Raw genomic sequence first — 26,374 nt, forward strand, 5'->3', positions numbered from 1 at the left:
TTCTATGGATTAGTGATCGAATCTGTGGATCTGATTCTCAGATGCTCTCAAAACCCTCCAGGATTGTTATTTCTGATGGAGCACCTATCAACAGATGTTATTTTCATGTGACGTGACACCTTAGAAATTATCTACAGCAGTGTTTCTCAACCTTGACAACTTTAAGACGGACTTCAATTCCTAGAATTCTGGTAGTTGAAGTCCACACATCTTAAGAGCCGCCAAGGTTGAGAAACACTGATCTACAAAATTTAATATTTAAAAGAAAAGTGATATTTGGTCATTGATTCTTCCAACAACAAAGATGAGGGTTTAACAGGATTCATGAGACCCAGAATATTCATTTCTCTTCCCAGGGCATATGATCCATTTGATCTTCTTGCACTATTTGTGAATCTGAGGTCCAACACGCAGGGGCCGCAAGCAAATCTCAACTGTGTTCATTCCCTCATTCAACTTCTCTTGCTCCTGTACTTGTTCTTTTAGAAGTTTCTGCCTGGAGTCTCCAAAATGCTACTTGCAAATCCATGTCAGGAGACACTTCCTTGGTGCCCACCAGCAGAAGGTGACAGTAACATGCTGATAAATTAGTGCTTTATATTTGGTCTCATTCCAGATGCAACTATTTTAAGATCTGACCTTGGCCTTCCTACAACCAGTCAATCATTTTGCCAAAAATATGTCTTAAAAACTCCAGTAGGGTCCACCAGGTCAAAAAGTCTGATGATCCCTGATAAATGTCACTTCCGTACAAACTTTCTCCACCTAAAAATCTGTGTGGGGAGCGGTCTATATAGAAAATGCTGTGTGAATTGTGTAGAACTGAAACCTTTCTTTTCTCATAAAGAACGAACGGCACAGGGTAGATAGCAAGAATCTCTCTGAGCTCAAAGCTTTCAACGGGCTGCCCATTCCTCCTGCTGCAGAAAACCTAACCCAGTTCAGTTGTTAGCCAACAAAATTTATAATAGTCTTCCAGGAATGTGAAAGGTAATGACAATCTTTTGGGATCCAATTCAGAATAATCAGCAATAGAAACTGTTTTTGGAGTCAGTAACATAAATGCAGCAATATCTGTTCCTTTTTCCTTTCATCCTACAATACTCCTCAATGGGTTTCATTCTGTTGGTTCAATCAATCAGAGGCTGCTAAAGCTAACACTGTATTAACTGCGTTTTCTATGGATTCATTTCACTATTTGCCCTCGCCTATAAAGGGATCAAAGGTCCATCCACCACTTCCTGAGGCAGAGGTAGATCATTTCTTATGAGTCCCAGCTGATTAAAGGTAACACAGAGATTATAATTCAATAATGAATATACTGCTGGATCCTGAGTTTTTTCACTCAGGCGATGGCCACCTCCATCACGAATAGCAATTCCAGATGGCAAAGGAAGTCATTCTAAAGCAGGGGTCCCCAACCCCCGGTCCATGGACCAGTAGCGGGCCGTGGCATGCCAGCAACTGGTCTGCACAAACCAACAAAGCCCCGTTCGTGGGATGCAGCAGCACACAAAACCACGCACCCTCCGGTCCGTGGAAAAACTTCTCTCCACAGAACCGGTCCCTGGTGCGCAAAAGGCTGGGGACCTCTGCACTAAAGGACGAAGCTGGGTGTTGCTTCAGAAACTGAACTTTACTTGTTTTCCGTATGTTTTAACTAGGATTGAAAACTATGCCTTCTTTTGATCTCACTGCGCTCTGCCACCTTTTCAGGCACGATGCAAAATATGGTTTCAAAAATAGATTGTGTCTAATCATGAACTGAACTACATACTGTAAATGATAGCAATTTCTTACAGAAATTATGTCATCAAGAAGGACCAAAACAGGTGGTGGGGGGGACGCATTTGCAAGTATAAGGTCCAGGCACTTCAATCCCTGGCACCTAGTTAAAGGGCTGGGAATAGTCCTTACCTGGAGATCCTCTGGAAAGCATACACTGGTTTGGAGTGATCAACCTCACCCCTTTCTTATCATCATCACCCTCCTCCTCTTCCTCCTCCTCATCCTCCTCAAAAGAAGCAAATTTAATCTGAGAGAGAGAGAAAGGGGGCTGCTTATACTTGAGGCAGATGTACTGTGTGGATTGGATCAAAATGCACTTCTGTTTTCATGTTGCATAGTATTCAGTGGGGCCTGGGATTAAGAAGACTGCTGTCTTTGGGCATTTGGGACTTTGATCCTAAATTTGGGATGGATGAGTATCTCCCAAAAGGTTCTAAAGCTCAGACCTCGGAATTATCCAACAGGTTGGTTCCCTCTTTGATAATGAATGAATAGATACAATAGATTCCTGTGATCTACTATGACTATTCAATTCCAGCCATACAGAAAGTAGCTTTTCTTTAAGGAGGAAGGAATGTGGCCCAACGTATAACCAGAGAGCACAAAAATCCATAATGAATGTGATTTCTGGAATTATTAAAATAATTCCACTTCAAGATTTGTCAGACATTACAGAGAAGCCAAGAACCAGGGTTAACGTTTTACAATCTAAATATGCTCTAAATGAGTCTATTTTAGACCAACACAAAGCCCCTGTGAGATCCTTGATGCTCTCCGAGTCTGGTTGCTTTCTTGCAGACTTTTCATGCACTGATATCAGTGCACTGATGACGTTACTTAGTTTGGTAATGAAATGTCTGCAAGAAAACAACCAAGCTCAGAGAGCACCAAGGACCCCACAGTTCAGTCCTGAGCTACAAATATTCTCTCCTGTCAGTACAAATCACCTATCAAGAGCTGCTCATTTTTCTTACTCTTGTTTATACCCCTCGTTGCTGTCATGAATTCTTCTTTTTCCCTGATGATAGGAAACATGCCAACTGCTGATGGATGCTATTCACATTTCTGAGAGTGAGGGCCTTAGTGAGAGATCTGAGGGAAAAAATGGTTCTTTAATATAAGATTAAAAAAAGCTGGAGAGAGACAGAGAGATACTTTCATATCAAGAGTCTCTCAAGAGTCTCCCTTTTTCTTTGAATAAAAATTTAACTTTCAGATAGAGAATTTTTGGGTATCAGAAACGTTTCATTGTCCGCCTGCGTTGTGTCTGCATAGAACAATTTTTCCCATGGGCACATTTGGGGAGACAGCAGGGGCAAATTCAAACTGAGAAATGAACGGGGACCCAAACCTGGTAGTGCTTTGGTAGAAGATTGAGTTGGGAAGAAGCTCAGGCCTTCCGTTTCGGTAAAGAATCAGGAACTGGTTGCGAGGACGGGACTTGAGTCAGTTAATGAGATTATATGAAGAGCCAAGCCAAGCCTACCAATTGGCAAAAAATGAAAAAAATAAAATAAAAATAAAAGCGCCTGGGCTAGTGTTTCTCACAGGAAATAAACTGTGGGCATATTCAGAGGTGTTTGCTTGGACATTCTGGCTCCACTTGGAATTAATCTCAAGCCAACTATAATCTCCTTGTGCGGGTGGTAGAAAGGAGGAAGCAGGCGTTTCTAACTTCCCACCATTGTGCGAAAGACGGCATGTCTACCTCTCAGAGCGGAGGTGGGGAACCACGGCCCCTTTTATGACTCTGGACTTCAACTCCCATAATTCCTGAGCCAGCATGGCAGATACCCCCCCCCTTCTCCTACAAAACTAACTAATTAACTAACTCAGTAAAAAAGAACAGAACAGAAACTGCTTCTATTGGCATAGTCTCAACAAATCTAAGACGACCCTCCAATTTTGAAAGTTTGGAGAAAAGCCTGGTCTTTCTTTCAGGCAAATACAGTATTTCATGTGTTTGAGGACATCTTATAGAGATGATAGGCAGACAGTGAAGGAATTCAGCCCTTCTGGGAACATGGGACTCCAGACTGCACAAGCTGCTGCTGACTTATCCTGGACCCTGGCTCAATGGAAAGCCCGGGATGGTCCTTTCAGCACTTCTGGCAGCTCTTGGCCACAGAAAGGGGGGGGGGGGAAAGGGGTCAGAGAGGTCTAAGAAACAGGGAAGGAAAGAACCCTGTCTTCACCCCTGGGTTGCCTAGCTTGGGCCACGCATAGGACTTGGAAGGGATCTTGGCTAAGGTACTTCTGCCATAGCCACAGGCCAGTTACTCACTTTGGAGTGGAAACATCCCAGCCAGGAACCTTACCCAGGATGTGTGTTGGCAGGAGCAGCAGGGATCACTCCCGGGGCCCTTGCACTGGCCTTCCCAGGGGGCCACCTGCTCCACTTTCCCTTCTGCTCCCTCCCTGCCTGGCTCCTGCAGCTTCGGGCCAGAGGCTCATAGAGCCCGCCCGGAGGCTGTGTTCCCACACAGCCTTCTAGGCGTCCCAGGGCGGGCCTGCAAGGAGTTGCTCTTGCTGGGGGTTTCCACATGGGGGTGGGACTGTGCACGTCACCCAACCGGTGCCCCCCAAAGAGGTATAAGAAATGCCCCCTCCCCCCCGCAAGCGCCTTTTCTTTTTCACTCATTCTTTTTGCCTGAGGAGCTGCTGTCTCGCGCTCGGTCACTCGTCTCTCGCGATGCTCTCCTCCACGGCAGGAAGGACCTCCAGGTTCAACACTTCACTGCTGTGCACACTGGAGAAGGACACCATGGTGTGCAGGAGCATAAGGACCAGGACGCAGAGCCGGATTTTGCTGTGGCTGAGGCGAGACCCTGCGGAGACCGGCAGCAGAGACGGGTGTGGGTACTGGTGGTGATGGTAATACAGATGATAGTGTTGCTGCTGCTGCTGCTGTTGCTGCTGCTGCTGTTGTTGCTGCTGCTGGTGGTGATGGTGGTGGGGGGCCTCCTGGCGTGGGCTGTGGGATGACTCTGACTCTGTGGATTTGGTGGTGGTGTTGTAGCTGCGGTCCGGCTGGGGATCACAGGAGTCCCACTGCACATCACAGCACTTTGCTTCCTGGTCAGGCAACTGGTTCTCCAACAACCCTGCAAACACAACAGCACAAGAATGGTCTATGGAATTCTGGAGGAGGCAGGTACCCCTCATCCTTTTATCTTCTGCCTTCTTCAGCCCCAAAGTCTGCAGCAGCCAAAGTGTGCATTAGAGAACTGTGAGGATGGAATGTGGCAGATAGTCCTTGAGTTATGACAGCAATGGAGCCTGCTGTCTGGATGATTGTTAAATGAATGCTTTCTTCTGCTGACTAGCAGTAGCCTGATCTCCCCCAGGTGAGCAGTGCTAGTGAAAAGCCAGCACAGCTCATGCTGGGGAGGCCAAGGCTAGTGAGAAAGGAGAACCTGCAGAACCTTTTCCTACCTCCCCCAGGGTGAGCAGCACTAGCGTAAAGCTAAGACTAGCAATGAAAGGAGAGCCGGCTGGATTTGTTCTCCTGGACTGAGCCACCTGGTCCAGCAATGGCGCGTCCTGTCCTCTTTCCCTACCCTGACTTCCTGAGCTCTGGATATCTTTGTAAAATAAGTGTCCAAACAGTGACCGGTGGGGGGGAGGACTATGTAGAACCCAGTGGGGCAGCAAAGCAGACCGAGTGCCTCTGGGGACCCAGTGGGGCAGGATGGGGGGGGGAATAGGTGGTTGGGGCGTTGCAGCATCTGTCTCTGAAGTTGGTTACAAGGGCAAATGACTGTGGCGGTTCTGTAGGCCAGCGGTCCCCAACCTGTGGGCCCTGGCCCACTACTGAGCCGTGGCCTGCTGGCCACTGGGCTGTGGGACTGGGCTGTGGGACATGTGTGTGCGCACTCGTCCCCAGTTGTGCTAGAGGCCAGGAGGACCAAAGGAGTCACCGCGTGGCCTAAACAGGGTGCTGCATGGCCTAGACAGAGCACCGGACAGCCCAAACAGAGCACCGTGTGGCAAAAATGGGGCGCCATATGGCAAAAACGGGCCACATGAAGCCTAAACAGGGCTCCGTGCAGTGAAAATGGGTCACCGCATGGCCACACAACAAAAAATGGTGAAAATGGGGCACCGCGCAGCGAAAACAGGGCGGTGCTAGCACCCGTGTGGCAAAAATGGGGCAGGGCTAGTGAGTGCCATGTGGGCAGTAGCACCACCTCGTTTGCGTCACGCACATGCTCACTGTCCCATTTGCGTGCGCATGCATGTAAAATGCTTTCCCTTCCCTTTCTCTCCGGTCCACCAACCAAAAAAGGTTGGGGACCTCTGCTGTAGGCAGTGTGACATTGAAACGGGGTTGTCTGCAGGTTTTTGGGGGGGTGTCTGTTGTAACTTCAGACAGCCGTTAAATGAACTGTCATACCTTGAGGACTACCTGTACTTAACTGTTACATGCCTCTCTGTTGCTTTAGGAGATGGTTTGCAGCCCAGTTCTTGACAGAAATTGTGATATTCTATAAGTGAAACATCTAACTTACACAAGGCTTTGGAAATGACAGCTATGCAACCAATTGCAAAATACCTCAGACAGCCACGTCCTCTGTGTTCATTACTATAACAGAAATGCACTTGGTTCATGAGGTTGCCAATAAATAAATAAATAAATCCAGCCAACATGTACTCTTAACACCGTCACATGACCTGACCTCAACTTGGGGTCTATGCTGATGTCTTTCATAAATAATTTAAAATAAATAATAATTTAATCAATAATTAAATAATAAATAATGGAAGGAAGGAAGGAAGGAAGGAAGGAAGGAAGGAAGGAAGGAAGGAAGGAAGGAAGGAAGGAAGGAAGGAAGGAAGGAAGGAAGGAAATGTACATGCCACAGTCTGGAACGTCCAGGTTCCCTATTCCACAGTAATGACAGTAGCCTATGCAAGACTCTTAATATTACAATTAAGAATATTCTCCTCTTTTGAACACAATCCTATTTCTACACTGAAATTTATATCGTCATTTTTCTTCAGTAACATTTCTGTTTCATCTCTTCTTTGCTCTCATCCAACGTTTTTCCTGCTGCCTTCAATACAGAGGAATGAAAAATTGCCCGCTCTTCTTTGACCCCCTTCATGATATATGGGTCGTCCTCGACTTACAACAGGTCATTTAGTGACTGTTCGAAGTTACAATGGCACTGAAAAAAAGTGACTTTTGACCGTTTTCCTCACTTATGACCATTGCAGTGTCGCCATAGTCATGTGATCAAAATTCAAACACTTGGCAACTGGTTCATACTTATGACCGTTGCAGTGTGCCGAGGAATCACGTGATCCCCTTTTGTGACCTTCTGACAAGTAAAGTCAATGGGGAAGCCGGATTCACGTAACAACCGTGTTACTAACTTCACAACTGAAGTGATTCATCTTACACCATAGGTGAAATAAAATAAAATGGGGCAAAACTCACTTAATAAATAAACTCACTAAACAACATAAATTTTGGGCTCAATTGTGGTCGTAAGTCAAGGATGACCTATAGTTTTGATCGCTCTCTTAGCAATTTCCTTTCCTTTTGGTTCCTTAATTCAAATTTTCTGCTCCATAAAAATTCCGTGGCAGTCTATTCTCGTTTACCTAATATTCTCTGGCTACCCTTCTTCCTCTGCATTTAATCCTGAAGATTGTCCTTTGCACATTATAAAATAAAGTTCTTCCTCTTAAACAAAACCGTTTAATTCTTAATCTGTTCATCCCTTCTGTTTTTCAAGTCTCCATTTCTATGTAAAGCTCTCTCTCCCCTTTACATATCAGGGGTAGGCAACCTTGGCTCTTTTATGACCCGTGGACTTCAATTCCCAGAATTCCTGAGCCAGCCATGGTGAGGGGAAAAGGAGAGGTTTCCAAACTGAGCCGTGCTGGCTCAAGAATTCTGGGAGTTGAAGTCCATGAGTCATGAAGGGGCCTAGGCCTAGGCCAGAGGTAGGCAACCCTGGCTCTTTTATGACTCGTGGACTTCAACTCCCAGAATTCCTGAGCCAGCATGGCTCAGCTTGGAAATCTCTCCCTTTCCCCTCAGCATGGCTGGCTCAGGAATTCTGGGAGTTGAAGTCCACGAGTCATGAAAGAGCCAAGGTTGCCTACCTCTGGCCTAGGCCTAGGCCCCTTCATGACTCATGGACTTCAACTCCCAGAATTCCTGAGCCAGCATGGCTCAGCTTGGAAACCTCTCCCTTTCCCCTCAGCGTGATTGGCTCAGGAATTCTGGGAACTGAAGTCCACAAGTCTTAAAGTTGCCATGGTTGAGGACCCCTGATATAGGGCAGGGGTGGGGAGCCTTGGCTCTTTTATGACTGGTGGATTTCAACTCCCAGAATTCCTGAGCCAGCCATGCTGAGGGGAAAAGGAGAGGTTTCCAAGCTGAGCCATGCTGGCTCAGGAATTCTGGGAGTTGAAGTCCCCAAGTCATAAAAGAGCAAAGGTTGCCTACCCCTGACATAGACATCTATTCCACCCTTTTTAGCGACCTTTCCCAGTGCTAAGCACCCTCATGCAACACTGATTTTTAATCCAAGTACCATCCTGTTACTGGCATTAGTATGTTGCAGCTAGCCCTTTCCTTCCTGAAAATTTGCAATTTCTTTATGAAGCAGTTGAACAACCCCCCAGCACCCCTCCCAAACATGGCAGAAGACTGCAGGTAAGTCTCTGCTTAACCGCCTCCCGTTGAACAACCTTGGGAAGTTATGATGGGGCTAAGGAAACGGAAGTTAAAGCCAGTCTTCAAAGCTAGGGCTGTTGCAGAATTCAGAATTAATCAGAATTCAGGCAGCCCACCCCCATTTACCACTCCAGCATATGCTTCGGCTTCCTTCAGCCATCCCACCCCTACCTGCCACCACCCCCAGCTGACCTTCTGTTTTCTTCCCACTGTGGACGAGGGGCACCTGGCTGAAGGGCCAGGTGGTCCAAAGGGCAGACATGGCAGCAGGTGAGTAAGTGGGGGGAGATGAAGCAGAGGTGAGCAGGGCAGGGCAGGGCAGGGCAAGCCAGGAGAAGCCTGGGATCATGGCCTATTGACAGAACATTCCTGCGACTGCTAGAACCACCATCACTAAGTAGTGCGGTCATGGGATGTTTCCTCTAACAATTGCTTTCCTTAGTACAGGCAAGTCCTCAACTTATAGCCACAATTGAGCCCAGAATTGATGTTGCTAAGTGAGAAATTGGCTAAGTGAGCCTCGCCTCATTTTACAACTTTTCTTGCCATGTTTGTTAAGTGAATCAGTGCAGTTTGCTCAATTAGTAAAATGATTGTTAAGTGAACCTGGCCTCCCCATTGACTTTTGCTTGTCAGAAGGTTGCAAAAGGAGATCACATGACCCCGGGACACTGCAACCGTCGTAAATATGAAACAGTTGCCAGGCATCCGAATGCAAATCATGGAACCCTGGGGATGCTGCAACAGTCGTCAGTGTGGAGAATGGACATAAGTCACTTTTTTCAATGCCGTTGTAACTTCAAACGGTCACTAAATGAACTGTTGTAAGTTGAGGACCACCAGTAACGGAAATTTCAGTCCCCACATGGATTGTTAAGCAAGGACTACCCGTACCTGGATAAAATCAGCTCCCTGCTTCTGGCAATTGGCCGTGTTCCCTGTCAAATACACCTGAAGCATGTCCCAGAGTGCACAGCTGCTACCCGTCTCCCATTTCTTTGCAGAAGCGCTACTAGCTTTATAAATAAGCAGATAAATGCCAGGTAGGCAATGCCAGCTGGGCTGTCTGTATGCTCAAGGCTATCCACAGGCGTGTGAAAGCGGGACGTTTGTCCTAATCCAGCAAGGCAAAGGGAGATTCCTGTGTGCTTGTTCCTGGGACATTTCCAAGTCCCCCTGCAAGCCTTACCCGTACAGAGGAAGCCAGGCAACCCTCCGTAGACCAATTCATCGTTGTCAGGCAACACAAAGGGGCACCTAGTCTCCACCTCCAGGCAGTATTGCTTGCATGGAATCCGGTGCTGGCACTGTAGTTGTGTCACATCGAAATACTCAGAGCACAGCCAAGCCTTGTAGACAGCCTACAGGGAAGGAACAAGAGTCCAGAGGCAGTGATACGTTAGCAAAACGGCCCCCCAAGGAATCTGAACGGCATCTGTTGGGATATACAGATAGTCCTCGAATTACACTAGATCAGCGGTAGGCTAGCTCAGGAATTCTGGGAGCTGAAATCCACAAGTCATAAAAGAGCCAAGGTTGCCGACCCCTGCAGTAGATCTATTAGTGACTGTTCAGAGTTACAACAGCACTGAAAAAAGTGACTTAAGACCATTTTTCACTCTTATGACCATTGCAGCATCTGCATAGTCACGCGACCAAAAACTGACTCGTATTTATGACGGTTAGGGTGTCCCAGCAGCATAAGATCCGCTTTTGCAAACTTCTGACAAGCAAAGTCAACGAGGAAGTCAGATTCGCTTAACAAGCATGTTACTAATTTAATAGCTGCAGTGATTCACTTCACAACTGTGGCAAGAAAAGTCATAAAATGGGGCAAAATTCAGTTAACAACTATCTTGCTTAGCAAACATAGATTTTGGGCTGGATTGTGGTCATAAGTCGAGGATTACCTGTAGTCAGGGACAACCTTAATTGTTCATTGCCTTGCACAATCTTGCTGAACTGTTAAGAAGATAAGATAGATTGGTGGAAAATAATCTACCTTCAACTACAATTCTCAATTTCTAAAAGAAGAAACCTTGAAACTCATGAATCCTGTGTAGGAAGCCATCCTTTCCAAGCCCAGGTATGTCAGGCTGAGCTTTTTGTGGGGACCCTGGAGTTTACTTTAAGAGGAAGTTATTGGGAGAAAGACAGTCAGCACTGCATAAGTCTCCACATGATTATGTGAAGTTGCTCGCTTAGTGGCCAGGCCTCCAAGCGGCTACAGAACAGAAATGAGAAGCAAGGCTGGACTTGTAAAAAGTTAAAACTCAACACAAAATTATATAAAAGAGTTTCACAGCCACGAGACTTGACATACAACACAAAGCAAAAACAAAAATGCTGACTTGTTTAATGTCATTATCTTTTGTGAAAGAACTGTATCATTGTTTGCAAGTCGCTTCCTAGAGAGAGCCAGGCCACCGACGTTTGAAAAGAGAAAGACGTGACTTTCCATTCAGCAAATCTACATTTTTCTCTAATTTCAGCAGAAAGATGCATTTGTTCTATCCTGTCTTTTGTTGAGAAGCTCAAGATGGCACACAACGAATGCCATCCCACCCCACTCCGGCCATGAGTTAAGTTGGGTTGAGAGAGAGCTGCCTCAAAGCCCCCCCAGGGAGCTTCCATGGCTGAGGTGGGGGCGGGAGGGGGACTAAACCTGGGTCTCTTGGCTACTAGTCCAGTCCCTTCGCCATTGGACCAACTGGGCTGTTGCGGCCATTCTTGCAAGACAATTCTGTGTGATGCCAGTCTATAGACACGGCCAGCTACTGGGGTCTTCCTCACCTCTATGTTTCTGCTTTCAGCAGGCAATCCTGATGCTCTCTGGTCATCAATGAGTTTCCTCTGTGGCCATTTGGATCCTGACTCTTAGATTGGCCTGATCCCAGGCTGGAAACAACGGTAGACCAGGACTTCTATAAAATGACCTACCTAGTTGATCTATTCTATGTGGAAATAAATGTGCTGGCAGGCAGGTTACTCGGTAATATGTGTAGCTGGGGCAATTTTTTTCTATGTGGGTCAGCGACACAAGTTCTACCAAGTTCACAGAACAAGCAGTATATGTCCTAACAAATGGTTAACCTCTTGCTTTGGCCATCAATCAAAGCCTTCCTGTTTCCCCATCCCTAGTCCATGTTAAAGCCAGCAACTGGTGGCTATTTTTTCAGCTGTCAAGAAATCCATCATTTACTTCCTTATATTGTCCCACATTGCAGTTGTCCAGTACGTACCACTTGCTGTTCTCCTGACCCAGATAGAGATCAGCTTTCAAGAGAAAGCAAATTATATTAGCATACTGATGGACTAGCGCAGGGACTCAAGGGAAACACATCACATTTGGATGTAAACATTTTTTAGCAATATCTTTCTTAATGACAAATCTGCAAAAAATGGATAGTTCAGCACATTGTTTTATCTTCTATAATATCTTTGTTTTGGCTATGTAAATACCTTATATTCTTTTTTCCCCTCTTCCTGTACTGACAAAAAAAGCCCATATTTTGAAAGAAAGAGGATGAACTAGGTGACATCTAAAAAACAGCTGTTTTCAGGTAGACCTCAAATTAGACCACAGATAGACCTTGAATTATGATAGTAATAGACCTTGCCCATTACAGTTGCAAGTCATGATGATTGTTAAGCAAAGTGCTCATGTTATTACCTTGCTTACTGACCCCCACATCTCTCTCCAATGCTGTCATTAAACAACCATGAGGGTCATTAAACAGAACACAGGGTCCCTCAGGGGTAGGGGAGACTCTGGGAAGTCCAACACAGGTCAAGGCTTGCCTGCCCTGGCCTCCTCCACCCCCGAGGCATCCCATGTTACCTTTCCCATCCCTTGTGTCCCTGCAGGCCTTGGGCCTACAAACATTTCTGCAAGCAGGTGCTATTCTCGTGATTCCATAGGGGGCACCATTTTTAAGGAGCCTCCTTAAAACCAAGCCCCCTACAGGATCATGAGAGCAGCACCTGCTTGCAGGTTGTCTCTGCAGGAAAGCTGAGCTTGGCTAGGCTGGGTGCCCCTCCCAAAAGCTGCAAAAACAGAAAGGTAAGCTGGGAGATGCTGGGTCCTGGAGGTGAAGTCCGCAAGTCTTAAAGTTGTCAAGGTTTCAGACCCCTGGTGTAGACTGCTATGGTACAATTTGACTGTATTCACATTACTCCACATTACTTAGTTCTCTCTAAGATGTTCAAGTCAGCTCTCTTAAAATCTGAGACACTCATTTGACTTCGATCAATTATTTGTGCCTACATTATGTTGAGTTCCAAGATGACATGGTCACTCTCCCTCAAAGTTCCCACAACCTCAAACCCTTCTATGACTTCATCCCTGTCCTTTGGTTCCTTCCTCTACCTTTTGGAATCTACTTGATCTTCACTTGGCACAGAGTTCATCTCCCAGTACATGCCAGTATAGTTAAAGTCCCCCATTATGATTGTAGTGGGCTTCCTGCATATCTTAGTTAACTGATTAGCAAAAAGTTCATCTATTTAATTTACTTGGTTGAGTGATCTGTACTATACGCCTATGGCAGTATAAAGAAAAAAACCAGAAGAATAATATCCTTGATTTCACTATAGTTAGGGCTTGAATTGTTACATAAGCAGTCACTGGAATTATTTTACAGTAATTTCTTGACAGCTTCTTTAGTTCTTGAAATAAACCTATTTATCAGAATTTTGTGTCCTTGAATTGTTTCCTCTGTTGCTTCCAGTTCCAGTATCTACTGAAATTGACAGCAATTTCATTAACTCATTACTCCCTTTTTTACAGAAGGAAAAAAATAGTTCCAGTTTCTATACCCAGACAATGATGATCCTTTGCAGCATCACCATCCACAGAAAAGGTTATTAAGGTTATTAAGACCTATGGCCCAACATCATTATTATATGGTGGCCCAGGCAGAACATTTGAACCAAACGATGAATCAAACACCACAGCAATTAGTCCAAATCCAGGAAATTGCCAAACAGAAATGTTTCGTATCTATATTGCCAGAGCAGCATATCCTTCTAGAAATGTTCTACCCCTTTCCCACATTTATTTGCCTGATGAACATTATCTGAGGTCCTGAGAGTTTATGACTTTATGGGCATCACTTATCCTAGTACACAGCAGCCTGGATATACCAATTATACCAATTTTATGATCAGATGGACAGCTAGCTGCCTTCAGTAAATGCACCAGGTAGGCAATAGCAAACCACAGAATCCAACACTTATGAGAGGTAAATAGCTATCGACATGAGGAATTGTAGCAGAATATGGAGGGAAGTAAGCAGTGGGTACCTCAAGGTTCTGTCTTGGGCAGAACTTTGATTTTGGCTTTTACCAATTAATAGATTTGTTGCTGTAGAAATGGCTAGCTTATATTATTATGTAAAAGTAAAAAGTTGAGGTTTGACGTTACTATCTTATTCTACTGCACCAAAGGGAGTCTTTCTTTTTTTTCCCCTTGTCCCACACTTTTCCCTTCCCTTTTTTGTCCCCTATTTTCCTACTATTTTCTTCAGTACTTTTGTATTATATATTATAAACCAATAAAAAATATTGAGATTCAAAGGTTCTGTTTTCGGCCCATGCTCTCCAATTTCTTCATATATTATCTCAGTGTTTCCCAAACTTGACAATTTTAAGGCATGTGGACTTCAACTCCCAGAATTCCACAGCCAGCGTTGCTGGCTGTGGAATTCTGGGAGTTGAAGTCCTCATGCCTTAAAATTGTCAAGTTTGGGAAACACTGTATTATCTAGATGAGGGGATAGAAGGGGAGCTCATCAAATTTACAGATGACCCTAAGCTGGGAAGAATTGCTAACACTTTGGAAGAGAGACTCAGGATTCAGAAGGATCTTGATGACTTGAACGTTGTCATGGAGAAATTTTTCATAGTACCAGACTGCAGGACAAGAAGCGATGGATGGAAGCTCACTAAAGAGAGATCTCACCTAGAACTATGGAGAAATTTCCTGACCGTGAGAACAATTAATCAGTGGAACAACTTGCCTCCTGGAGTTATGGGTGCTCCATTGCTGGAGGTTTTCAAGAATAGACTAGACAACCAGTTTTCAAGGATGCTATAAAATCTTCTGCCTTGGGCACAGGAATGGATTAGAATAGAGGTCCTCAACCTTTTGGGCACCAGGGACCGGTTCTGTGGACCTGAGAGTGCGTGGTTTTGTGTGCTGCCTGCATCCTGTGGATGGGGCTTTGTTTGTTTGTCCGGACCAGTTGCTGGCATGCCACGGCCCGGTAGTGGTCCACGGACCGGGGGTTGGAGACCCCTGGATTAGGAGACCTCTAAGGTCCCTTTCAGCTCTAGGATTCTAGGGATCTAAGAAGGGTCATGACTCTGCTTTTCCTCCTCTTCCATCTATTCCTCAGACAATGGAAAAATCTATGAAGCTGAGAGTTAACAAAGCCACTAATGACTTTGAAGAAACAATTGCAAAGCATGCAAGATATTTGTTTATACTGTGGACGTTTGAGTTATTTTGCTTAAGATTGTCCTGCCCTGGGGCAATATCTGAAGCATTAATAGCCCTGAAGCTGACACGTGGAAAAAGGTGGCATTTTGCAAGTCAATGTAAACAATTTAGGCCAGGCTTCAAGCCTGCCTGTGATGGGACATGTTCCTGTCTTCCACCTCAAGTTGCTCAGTGAGGGAGGCAAATGACAGTGAGTAATAATGCTTAGCATGGATACTAGATCGGTCACATTGGTCTGCTCCTGTCCTCCCCCTCTCCTCCCCCTCCCCCTCCATTTGTGACCATCCAGAATCTCTGCTACTCTATTGTCTTTTCCCTCTGCATGTTCCTGTGGTGTAAGACAGAGGTCTCCAACCTCCGTCTTACACCACAGGGACCGGTTCTGTGGAGAGAGGTTTTTCCATAGACCGGAGAGTATGTGTTTTGTGTGCTGCCTGCATCCCACGGATGGGGCTTTGCTTCTTTGTGCGGACCGGTTGCTGGCATACCGCGACCCGGTACTGGTCCACGGACTGGGGATTGGGGACCCCTGGTGTAAAAGATGGGTTGCCCTCATGTTTTTATAACCTACACATCTAGCAGACCAAAAAGGCACAGGGGCATTTGAAGCTTAGAATTGCCCCATACACCATTTTGAAGGGTTGAAACACTTTCCTCACCCGGTACAGATCAGACTTTTCACTCTATCTGTCAAATATTGTAATTGTGTTGACTTGTTAGGAAGGAAGCATGAATCTAACTGAGTCACAGATCCTGTAACTGCACTATAAACAATGTTCTGAGAGTTTAGACCACATGCCAATATCCCACAGTGTCAAAAGAAAATGGCCTATCAAAAATATGAAGGTAAAAGCAAAGGTTTCCCCTGTCAGTGGTGTCCAACTCTAAGGGGTGTGTACTCATCTCCGTTTCTTAGCCGAGGGAGCAGTGGTGGGATTCAGCCGGTTCGCACCACTTTGGCAGAACCGGTAGCTAATTTTTTGTTGCCCAGGCCCAGAATGGACTTCCGGAAGCAGCATCCACACAGAGAACCGGTTGTTCACATATTTGAATCCCACCACTGCGAGGGAGCCAGCGTTGTCCAAAGACACTTCTGTGGTCATGTGGCCAGCATGACTATATACTGATGTGCACAGAATACTGTTACCTTTCAACCAAAGTGGTACCTATTTATCTCTTTGCATTTGCATGCTTTTTAACTGCTGTGTTTGCAGGAGCAGAGGCAAAATGGACAGAGAGGACTATTGGTTTAAAAGAGGGGTCAAAGAGGCCATCTATGTCAAAATTGAACAGCCTTCTCTCAACAGAGGGGGAGGAACATCATCTATCTTCAATCTACAACACAGTCCTTTCAGCAGTTCCAAGAAGGCGCAGTACCCATTTGCACTACTCAGGTGATCCTGATGAGAGATTAGCCTCCAGGAGGCATCAACCACTCTCTAAAACAGAGGTGTCAAACTGCTGGCCCACAGGCTGGATGCATCATGCCGAAACCGCATCCACCCCATTGCCAGCAATGGAAAAAAAGTCACGATATGTCACGACACATCACATGACGTTGCAATATTGACACCCCTGCTCTAAAAGAATGCAAATGACCAGCTGTCAGTCAGAGCTGAAGAAGCTTCTTGGATGAGAAGTGAAACGTCTTCAAAGAGAAAAAAAGAAAGTACAGTTGCCTCGTGAAAAAAGCACTTTTGGGACAACCAGGACCTGGGTGACTGAGAATCTCCATAGACCCTTTGATTAATTGTTCTTAATGTCAGGAAATTTCTCCTTAGTTCTAGGCTGTATCTCTCCTTATTGTATTTATTAATTTATTTAGAAAATTTATATAGCCACCTACTCGCTCACAGCAACGCTTGGGCGGCTTACAATGAAAACACAGTATAGGAAAAAAATAAAAAAAACAACAAAAATAAAAAAACAAAACAAGGCACAGCCATCACCTTCCCAGATGGGAAGCCCAACCCTCATGCCGAGAAGGAGTCCCCTGATCCCTAAGGGGCAACAGGAGAAAAAAAGGGAGCCTGTCAGATTTTGGCGGGAAGAGCATCTTTGGTGAAGGAATTACCTCAGGCAAAGTGGGAGTTATTTAGTCAGTTTGGAAATGCATTAGAGTGTAAACTTGTCTTTCTCTTAGCACCTTTAATAACTCAAGGACTCTCTTAAAAGAAGGCAAATGACCAGCTGTTTGCAAGGAGTATAAATTCTTCCGTTCTCCGCCATCCAGTCAGAGCTGAAAAAGCTTCTTAGATGAGAAGCGAAATGTCTTCAAAGAAAAACAAGAAAGTCCAGTTGCCTCTTGAAAAAGCACCTTTGGGACAACCAGGACCTGGATGATTGAGAATCTCCACAGACCCCTTTAATAACGTTTATTTTTTATTTCAACTCTGGCCAGTGGCCTTATCTCAACTGGGCTGGGCTACAGATTTGGTTTCTCTTTTTGGTACTTAACGGGGGGAGGGCTTCCATCCTCTCCAGTTCCTGAGAGGGCCAGTGTGGAGGGAGAAACCAGGGCGGTAGCGGGAAAGAGACCTCCTCGGCAGGCCGGCCCTATTGCACTCTGGCATGGGGACCTGATAGCCCAGTGGTTCTCAACCTTCCTAATGCCGCGCCCCCAACCATGTGGTCGTAAGTCGAGGACTACCTGTATTTCCCTGTGGGCGGGGACAGGAGGAGGGACAGGGTTTGCTTGCTCTCATTCTCTCTCACACTTTTTATTTTTCTTCCTCTGGCATGCACGCTCCACCTCCTCTCCTGTGGCTGGAGCATATGCCGGGCAGGCCGAGGGCGCACGCGGGCCGTCGCCCAGCAACCGCCTCGGCCCGGGAGCGTCGCGCATGCGGCAGGCAGGCCCAGGCACTCCTGGGCAGCAATGGCAAGCGGCAGCGATGGCGCAAGCCAACCACCAACTGGGCCACCAGCTGGCCCAGCCCATGGGAGATAAGCCACCTGCCGGGCCCCACGCATGCCAGCTACCGTCCCTGCGCCCGCCGCTGCCCCGCTAGCCTTACCTTGGCCACTGCCCATTCGGTGCGGCAGCAGGCAGGCTCAGGCACTCCTGGGCGGCCATGGCAAGCAGCAGCGACGGTGCAAGCCGACCACCGGCTGGGCCACCAGCTGGCCCAGCCCAAGGGAGGTAAGCCACCCGCCGGGCCCCACGCATGCCAGCTACCCTCCTTGCACCCGCCGCTGCCCCACTAGCCTTATCTTGGCCACCACCCGTTTGGTGCGGTGGCAGGCAGGCTGCCCTCCCACCCCTGGCCCTCTTTTATTTACATTTAGTAGTTGCTCAGCAGGGAGGGAAGCTTTCCATAAAGTTCGCCTTAGCTGCAGACAACTTGCAGCAACGTTTGCCGACTGGGACTTTTAGCGGGCTCAGCAGGGCAGAGACAGCCTGGATAATTCCTATTGGCTTTTGAAAGCCAATAGAATTAGAATCTATTCAAGAGAGTCTATTCTATTGGCTTTCGAAAGCCAATAGAATAAGAGGGAGTAGCACAGCTCATGAAAAAGAGGGAAAAAAAAAATGCCGGACTGCGTTTCACAAGGATTTTATGAAGAAAAACTCCAGGACTTTGGCGACCCCCGTGAAATGGTCATTCGACCCCAAATGGGGTCGCAACCCACAGGTTGAGAACCGCTGTGATAGCCAAAGGGTCTTGGGGGTCGAGGAAGCTCTCCCCTCACTGACCAGTAGGCCTGTCTGTGAAAAGGCTTTGGGTGTAATGGAGCTGGGAGAACCCGAGGCCACCAGCTTTTCCAAATGGATGCCTTGCTGGCTTTGTGGAAGGAGCCATTCTGCCCTAGAAATGGGTCACGTTCAGCTCAAACCTGGGAAAACATCGATTTCTAGATGGGACCCTGTCACATTTATAGAAATATCTGTCAAAGATCCAGCAACTTTGTTTGCTAGATCAAGGGTTCAGAACTTTATTTTGAGGGGAGGGGAGGGCACATCACTGTCACACTCCAAAAAGTAGTTTGTGGGATCACAATAAAAACTACATTTCATTGAATCAATATTAATAGAGTTAGCGGTTGTGTTTTGTGCAGCACAAGTTAACTGGGTCACAGGTCAGAATGTCACGCAAATAGGAAAACTGGGTCAGTTGATGCAATCAATTCCAGAGAGAGAAGTTTAGTCCCAAACATGCCGAGCAAAACCGCTTTCTCCCAAATGTAAACACCTATAACTCTGTGGATTTAGTTCTCCATCTCCATTTTGAGCTACAGATCACATGGATGAAAACATCTAACTTGATCCTGGGTATTAAGATCCTCATGTAGTACCTTGCCGTCCATGGATCATGGACCACATTTCTATTCTATGTGGGTCTGTAGGCTGTCTCCAGAGTCTTTCACGGATTGGGGGGCAGGGGTGTTAAGAGAGGGCAAATGACAAAAGTAGCATCACATCAATGTAAGACAAGTACCACCCTTTTTGTACATTCACTATGACATTTCTCCTTAAAAGCAATAGAGTTGCATTAGGATGGCACACTGTTGCTTTTGCTACAGTGATGAAAGCCTGCATCCTGTGGACATGTCTATGCTCCTGGTGGGCATAAATATTTCAGAGAGGCGAAGGGCCAGATTTATACAATAACATCCTTGAATGAATGTATTGGACAGGCAACACCTCCTCTTTTGGCTATCTAACTTCCAGTTTGCTGGAGAGCTCTGAAAATCGCCTCTCCTTTTTTGAGAGGAGACAAATTCACAACTTGCCAGGAAATTGCACTACCTCACAGGAAACAAAGCTCAAGTAGCAAAGGTGTTGCATTCACAGCTCACTCTAAGTCTCAATATCATATTAGTAGTGGCTCAAAACTCGGCCAGGCTTTATACAAGCCTGTTGTAAGAAAAGCAAAATCAGCAGTGAAGGAGAAACCTCTGTTCTCCCCAAATATTAAAGGTTCCTGAGTTGATGACATTGCTTCAGGCCATGTGCATTTTGACCAGTGGTTCTCAGCCTGTGGGTCGGGACCCCATTTGGGGTCGAACGACCATTTCACGGGGGTCACCAAACAACGTAGTCTGCCATTTTTTTCCCCCTTTTCCTTAGCTGTGCTACTCCCTTTTATTCTATTGGCTTTTGAAAGCCAATAGAATAGACTCTCTTGAATAGACTCCAATTCTATTGGCTTTCAAAAGCCAATAGGAATTGTCCAGGCTGTCTCTGCCCTGCTGAGCCCGCCAAAAGTCCCATTCTGCAAACGGTTCTGCACCAGTTGAGTAGTCCTCGACTTATGACTGGTTGAGTAGTCCTCGACTTACGACCAGTTGGGGGTCGTGGCATTAAAAAGGTTGAGAACCACTGATTTTGACCTTTTGACCATAGTAACTAGCAGACAACACAGAGGTGATGAATTCAGCATGTACTGCCTTTAGTAACCAATTGCGTAGCTTCTGGGCTACTACAAATGGCAACCCAAATTGAATAATTTTTCCAATTTTGAATTATCCTTGTACAGGAATGGGTGCAGTTGGTATACTAGCATATACAGATTAGGTCTCATTGACAATGGAGGAACTAGGAGCATTCCTGAAATCTATTGCTTTGGGGGAATCCAGAATAGACAATTTCCCACGTTCCAGATGAAGAAATACTCATTCATAGTATATAACCATTTTATTAGGTGTCTACATCCTCAACCTGCTGTCTGACCTGTACTGCATTGTAATACTTCTAAATCTTCTACAATCCTCTGAAAAAAAATATCTGAGGGCTTCATATATATGTTAAAATACTTCATCCAGTTTTGGTCGTCACAATGTAAAAAGATGTTGAGACTCCAGAAAGAGTGCAGAAAAGAGCAACAAAGATGATTAGACGGCTGGAGGCTAAAGCATATGAAGAACAGTTGCAGGAATTAGTATGTCTAGTCTAGTGAAAAGAAGGACTAGGGGAGACGTGATAGCAGTGTTCCAATATTTGATGGGCTGCCACAAAAATGAGGGGATCAACCTATTTTCCAAAGGACCAGAAGGCAAGACAAAAAACAATGGATCGAAACTAATCAAGGAGAGAAGCAACTTAGAACTAAGGAGAACTTTCCTAACAGTGAGAATAATCAACCAGAAGAACTGCTTGCCTTCAGAAGTGGTGGATGCTCCATCACTGGAGGCTTTCAAGAAGAGACTAAATGACCATTTATCTGAAATGGTATAGGGTCTCCTCCTTGAGCAGGGGGTTGGACTAGAAGATCTCCAAGGTCTCTTCCAACTCTATTATTCTATGTACTATGTTCTGTGTAGGTATGCACTATATCTGAAAACGTAGAGGTCATTCAAAAGTTTTTGAATATGTTGCTAAAAGTACACTTGTTATATAATATGCAATACTCTAATACCAGTGATACAATTTTTTTTCTTGACTGACTTAAATAACCACACCAGAAGTCAGTGGAAAAAAAAATAGATGACCCGGGAAAAGTTACGCTTTTAAATTAAATCCTCTCTAATGCCAGCTCCTCTTTGTTTGTGTCTTCTTCTGGACATTTTTCATCCGAGGCTGGTCAACACTTTTTTTTTGAGAACATCGGTAGGATTGAAATGCGATGATCCCAGAGTGTTTCTTAGACATGAACTTATTGTTGGAGGCCAACTGTTCCTTTTTTAAAAAAATTAAACAGAATACCTGACAAAATAAAATGACACAGTATTGGACACAATGAGACTCCTGGGCACTGGATCATTACCAATCTCCAAAAGTTTAAGATGATTCCCCTCTCACCCAAGTGTATAAATCAATGGAACTAAACCATCTGCATTCCAATTATCATTTATTTTCCAACACTGCCATATTGTGACAATGCAGAAAATCTCTATTCCTTCTCCCTGTGAAGGCCCCACGGTCAAAGCTGACATGCAAATATCAATAGAATCACCAGAAATGTTATCCCCTCCTCTCCACCTAATATTAAAAGCCTAACTTTATGTCATATTAAACATGCATGGTATAAACATGTTTAATATAATGCTACTGTATAATGAGATGGAATAATTTATTGTGGGATCAGAGGACACAGAGTAGATACATTTAACCATTCAGTTCCAAATTAAAAACATCCTATGCCAATGTGATTATTTTTTCTTAATGTTAACTCTGTATGAGGAACAATTTTGGATGGAACTACAGTAGCTAATGTTAACAGCAAGTCCCCTTACATTTCCAAGCCCATATGAAAACCAGTAGCCCCTTCACTTATTTCTTGAATGCATATTCCACTTTCCAAAAGTGGTGCCTTTAATGTTATGTACATCATAACTTGAAAAACCTTTTCAGAGAGGAAGTAACTTTCAAAGTAATTCTTATATGAAGAATACCGAAATTTACATTGTATGCAAACTGAAAATTATATTGTATGTAAACAAAAATCCACGTAGCTAAGCATATGATTAATTTTACAGTACCTAATAAATAGAGTGTTGTATTTGTTTTTGACTTTGTTGCAACATTTAAAAGATTAAAAAATATGACCAATTTGGTTATACATTTTTTTTTTACAACCCAGAAATGCTCCAGGTCATGTTTTCAACTCTTCTTACTCATCTCTATCTCTGCAAGAGCTATTAATTCTCTGGGCTTACATTCTTGATCAGGATATCCTATTTCCAGAGGGGGCTGAGGGGGGCAGGTCAGTGCCCTCCTCAGCCACCTGTGCCCTGGCCTCAGAGGCTACCTTCCACTGAGTTCAATGTGAGTTACCCTTGCAAGTACTGCCCACTGAACTGGGCCTGAAGTTCCATTGAGTCAAGCGCAGCCACATCCATCTGGCCAACACTCATGTCTACTAGCAGGAGCAATCTTTGAGAAGAGGTGCAGTTATTACGTCGGTCCTAAAGGCAACCCTGGGGAACTTTGGGAAGTGGGAGGTCCTTATGATCAAACATCCCAAAGTAAAATTTCTAAAATAGTTTGATGTAAGCAAAGTCTGGAAACTATAATAAGCTGTTGCACAATTAAAGAGAGCACTTTCGGGACATCTACAGGAATACGTAATAACTAAATATTCCATCTTTCTGTTCAGCAAGATGACTCAAAGCAGCTAACAGTCCAAAGAAAAAGTTGAGATTAAAATATCATGCCATGAAGAGTGTTGTCAACAAGGCAGATTCAATGCCTTCTTAAGAAAAGTAAAGTATGGCAGAGAAGATTTCAAAAAACTCCTTGGTGCTAGATCAGCGGTTCTCAACCTGTGGGTCGGGACCCCATTTGGGGTCAAACGACCATTTCACGGGGGTCGCCAAACAACGCAGTCTGCCATTTTTTCCCCCTTTTCCTTAGCTGTGCTACTCCCTTTTATTCTATTGGCTTTTGAAAGCCAATATAATAGACTCTCTTGAATAGAGTCCAATTCTATTGGCTTTCAAAAGCCAATAGGAATTGTCCAGGCTGTCTCTGCCCTGCTGAGCCCGCCAAAAGTCCCATTCTGCAAACGGTGTTGCACCAGTTGAGTAGTCCTCGACTTACGACCGGTTGAGTAGTCCTCGACTTACGACTGGTTGGGGGTCGCGGCATTAAAAAGGTTGAGAACCACCGTGCTAGATCAAAAGAATGAGTCTTACAGAGGAAACAAAAGCTTCCTGAGTGGTGGTCAATTCAGTGTGGCTACTTAATCACAAGGCTATTTCACTACCAAGCAAGATCAGATTCCCAGCCATTAATTTGCCCTGCTGTAGAGCAAGTTATTGAGGAACTCTAGTGGCCCTCTAAATTCTGAGCAGGGCTGCTGCAAGAAAAGCAGAATTAGGGTTCAGAGCAGCCAGCCTGCAAGAAGCCGATGGCCTGGCTCTCTGTGGCTAGCATTCCCCCCATCTCAACCCCTCTGCCGAGCCAAAACCTTGCTTATCAGCAGCCAAAGAGATGGTCCACTGGTAGCGATCAAGAGAGAAGGGAGCAGTTAGAGTGCAGTACTGCAGGCCACTTTAGCTGACTGTGTTCAGCAGGTCAGCGGTTCAAATCTCACCGGCTCAAGGTTGACTCAACCTTCCATCCTTCCGGGGTAGGTAAAATGAGGACCCAGATTGTTGGGGGCAATGTAAATATATATACACATTGCTTACTGGTGTACAGCGCTTAGAGAGTGCTTGCACTTAAAGCGGTATATAAGTCTCATAAATAAATAAATAAATAAATAAATAAATAAATAAATAAATAAAATCTCTGAGACAAGCAGAATCCCAACAGGCTGGCCAGCTGTTGCACCCAAAGCCAGGGACCAGCCCAAGGGAAAAGTTCCTGCTCCCCCCCCCTCCTGCTCTGCTGCCTCCCTACCTTGCAGTCTCTGATGCAGGAGCGCACAGAATAATCCTCGGCCTGCAGATATTTCTCCAGCAAAAGCTCGAACTCCTCGTATTTTTCCTGAGCGTGTTGGTCCAGCCTTTGATACGCCTCCAGGCAGCTGCTGCAGGCCTCCCCGCGCTGGGCTCCCGCGGCGGCAGACAGGAAATCCAGCAGCAGGTTGGGCAGGCTGCAGTCCAGGCTCTCCGGGCCGGCCATGCCGAGCAGCAGGTCCCAGGCCGTGTAAGCCTCGCAAAAGGGGAGGCGAAAGGTCCGAAAGTGGCCCTCCAGGAAGTCCAGCTGGGGAGAGGCGGCGGCGGCGGCGGCGAGCGCGGCGGCCGCGGGCAGCCTCAGAGGCACGGCGGCGAAGGCGGCCAGCGAGCCCTGCTGGAAGAGGCGCCGCCGGGAGCAGGCCGAGCTCAGGTCCGGGCGCCGAGCCGGGGCGGCGGCGGAGCAGTGCGGGGGGGCCGGCGGGGCGGGGCCCTGGGCGCTCTGGTTGCGCGGCCCTCCGGCCAGGGCGGCCCCGGGCGCCGGCAGGGCTACGCTCCCGGCCTCCTCAGCTCTGAGCCGGGCTCCGGCGGCGCCGCAGAGCCCCAGGCGGTCGGAGAGGAGGGCGGTGAGGAAGAGCAGCGAGCCCAGCGACCAACGCCATTTCGGGGCCCGCTCCGAGGCGGCGGCGGCGGCGGCGGCGGCGCACGGCTTCTCCGGCGGGGCGAGGCGGGCAGCTAGTGCGGCGGCGGCATTTTCTCGTGGCTGCATCCAAGCGCCGCCGGTCATATTTTTCGGGGGCGGCGCGGAGACGGCGGGGGGCCGCGCGGGGCGGGGGGCGGCGGCGACGGGGGGGCTGCCGGCCTCCGCCGCTCCTCTGGCTGCCCCCTCCCCGACCAGAGCGTCACCTACCGGCCTTGCCGCCGCCGCCGCCCAGGCGCGGGGGCCGGGTGGGGGGCGGCCCCATCGCGGCTCGCCCTGCGGCCGCCGACCAGACCCCGCCGGCTCCTCCTCCACGGCCGCGGAGCCCCGCGCGGACGCCCCCAGCCTCCCCCCGCGAGGCTGCTAAGGGCGGCCGCGGGCCGGCGCATGGTGCCGCGCCGCCGCGGCGCTTCTCAGCATGGCCAGCCCTGGCGGGAGGAGGCCGCGCCGCGCCGTCCCGGCATCCCCTCCCCTCGCCCGGACGTCCCGGCTGCTCGCTCCGGCGCTGCGGGCCTCACCGCTCGGCCCGCTTCATCTTCCTTCCCGACGGGCCCGCCTCGCTCGCTCCCCCCCCCCTCCCCGCCTCGGCCCTCCCGCCTCTCCCTCCGCAGCGGGCAGCCCTCACTCGCCTTTCCTCTTGCGCTTCAGGCCACTCCGGAGCGCCCGGGCGCGGCGGCCAGGCCTGTCCATCGCCCCCTCCCGCGCCCGCCGCTCGCCTTAGTCTGTCGCCATCTTCAGCCGGGCAGGGAACACCTTGAGAAATCGATCGGGTCGGGAAGGAGGGGGCGGCCAGAGGCGGGGGCGCATGCGCGCTCCTCGCCGAGGAATCCGAGGAACGCTGCCTTCTCCTGGCGCTCCTGCCGTCGCCACGGCGCCGCCGAACCCGCGGGCGCCATGCGGGACCGCGCGGGCTTCCGCCTCGCTCCCGCTCCGCCCGTCCCTGCGCCCGAGAGCCCGGCGCCTCCCCCGCCGCCCGCCCCGGAGCTGCCGAGGATCGCGGCCGCCGCCGCCCGTCCTTCCCCGGGGCAACGCGGCCCGCCCGCTGGCCCCGCGGAGCCTGCCGTGGTGCTGAAGGACAGCTCCCGGGCGGAGGAAAGCGCCGCGCTGAGCGGGAGCGAGCGGAGGAGAAGCCGCCTGGGCCGCGCGGCCGGGGAAGGCCTTAGCTCGGCGCCCGGCTTCCCGGGAGCGGTTAGTAGCGCGGCGCCGCTTGCGAGGCGTGGAGGGGACGTCCCGCGATAGAGAGGAGGGGCGACCGCCGGTGAGGCTCGGTAGCGGCGCCTCGAAAGTCTCATTGGCTTCCTTCACATTTCCCCGTGGCTGCCTCCTCCCATCATCAGCAGTCCGACCTCATCCGCTCCTCCACCCTTCCCGTCCAGGAAAACCAAGGCTAGGGAGTTTTGACCAAGGA

At 47.7% G+C, this 26,374-nt stretch overlaps 1 protein-coding gene across 1 annotated transcript; it reads right to left on the reverse strand.

Annotated features, from left to right (window-relative positions):
* Nucleotides 1–2,407: 2,407 nt before the first annotated feature.
* On the reverse strand, nt 2,408–25,541 carry FAM155B (family with sequence similarity 155 member B). Its single transcript, XM_039365358.1, has 3 exons — nt 24,271–25,541; nt 9,672–9,843; nt 2,408–4,892 (listed from the first exon to the last, which is right to left on the reverse strand). Exons 1-3 carry the CDS (start codon nt 25,051–25,053, stop codon nt 4,465–4,467), a joined length of 1,383 nt encoding a protein of 460 aa, XP_039221292.1. The 5' UTR covers nt 25,054–25,541; the 3' UTR covers nt 2,408–4,464.
* Between the last annotated feature and the right edge of the window lie 833 nt (nt 25,542–26,374).

This window comes from Crotalus tigris, unplaced genomic scaffold (assembly GCF_016545835.1).
Source record: "Crotalus tigris isolate CLP2741 ecotype Arizona unplaced genomic scaffold, ASM1654583v1 scf7180000020062.1902635, whole genome shotgun sequence".
NCBI classification, from domain to species: domain Eukaryota; kingdom Metazoa; phylum Chordata; class Lepidosauria; order Squamata; family Viperidae; genus Crotalus; species Crotalus tigris.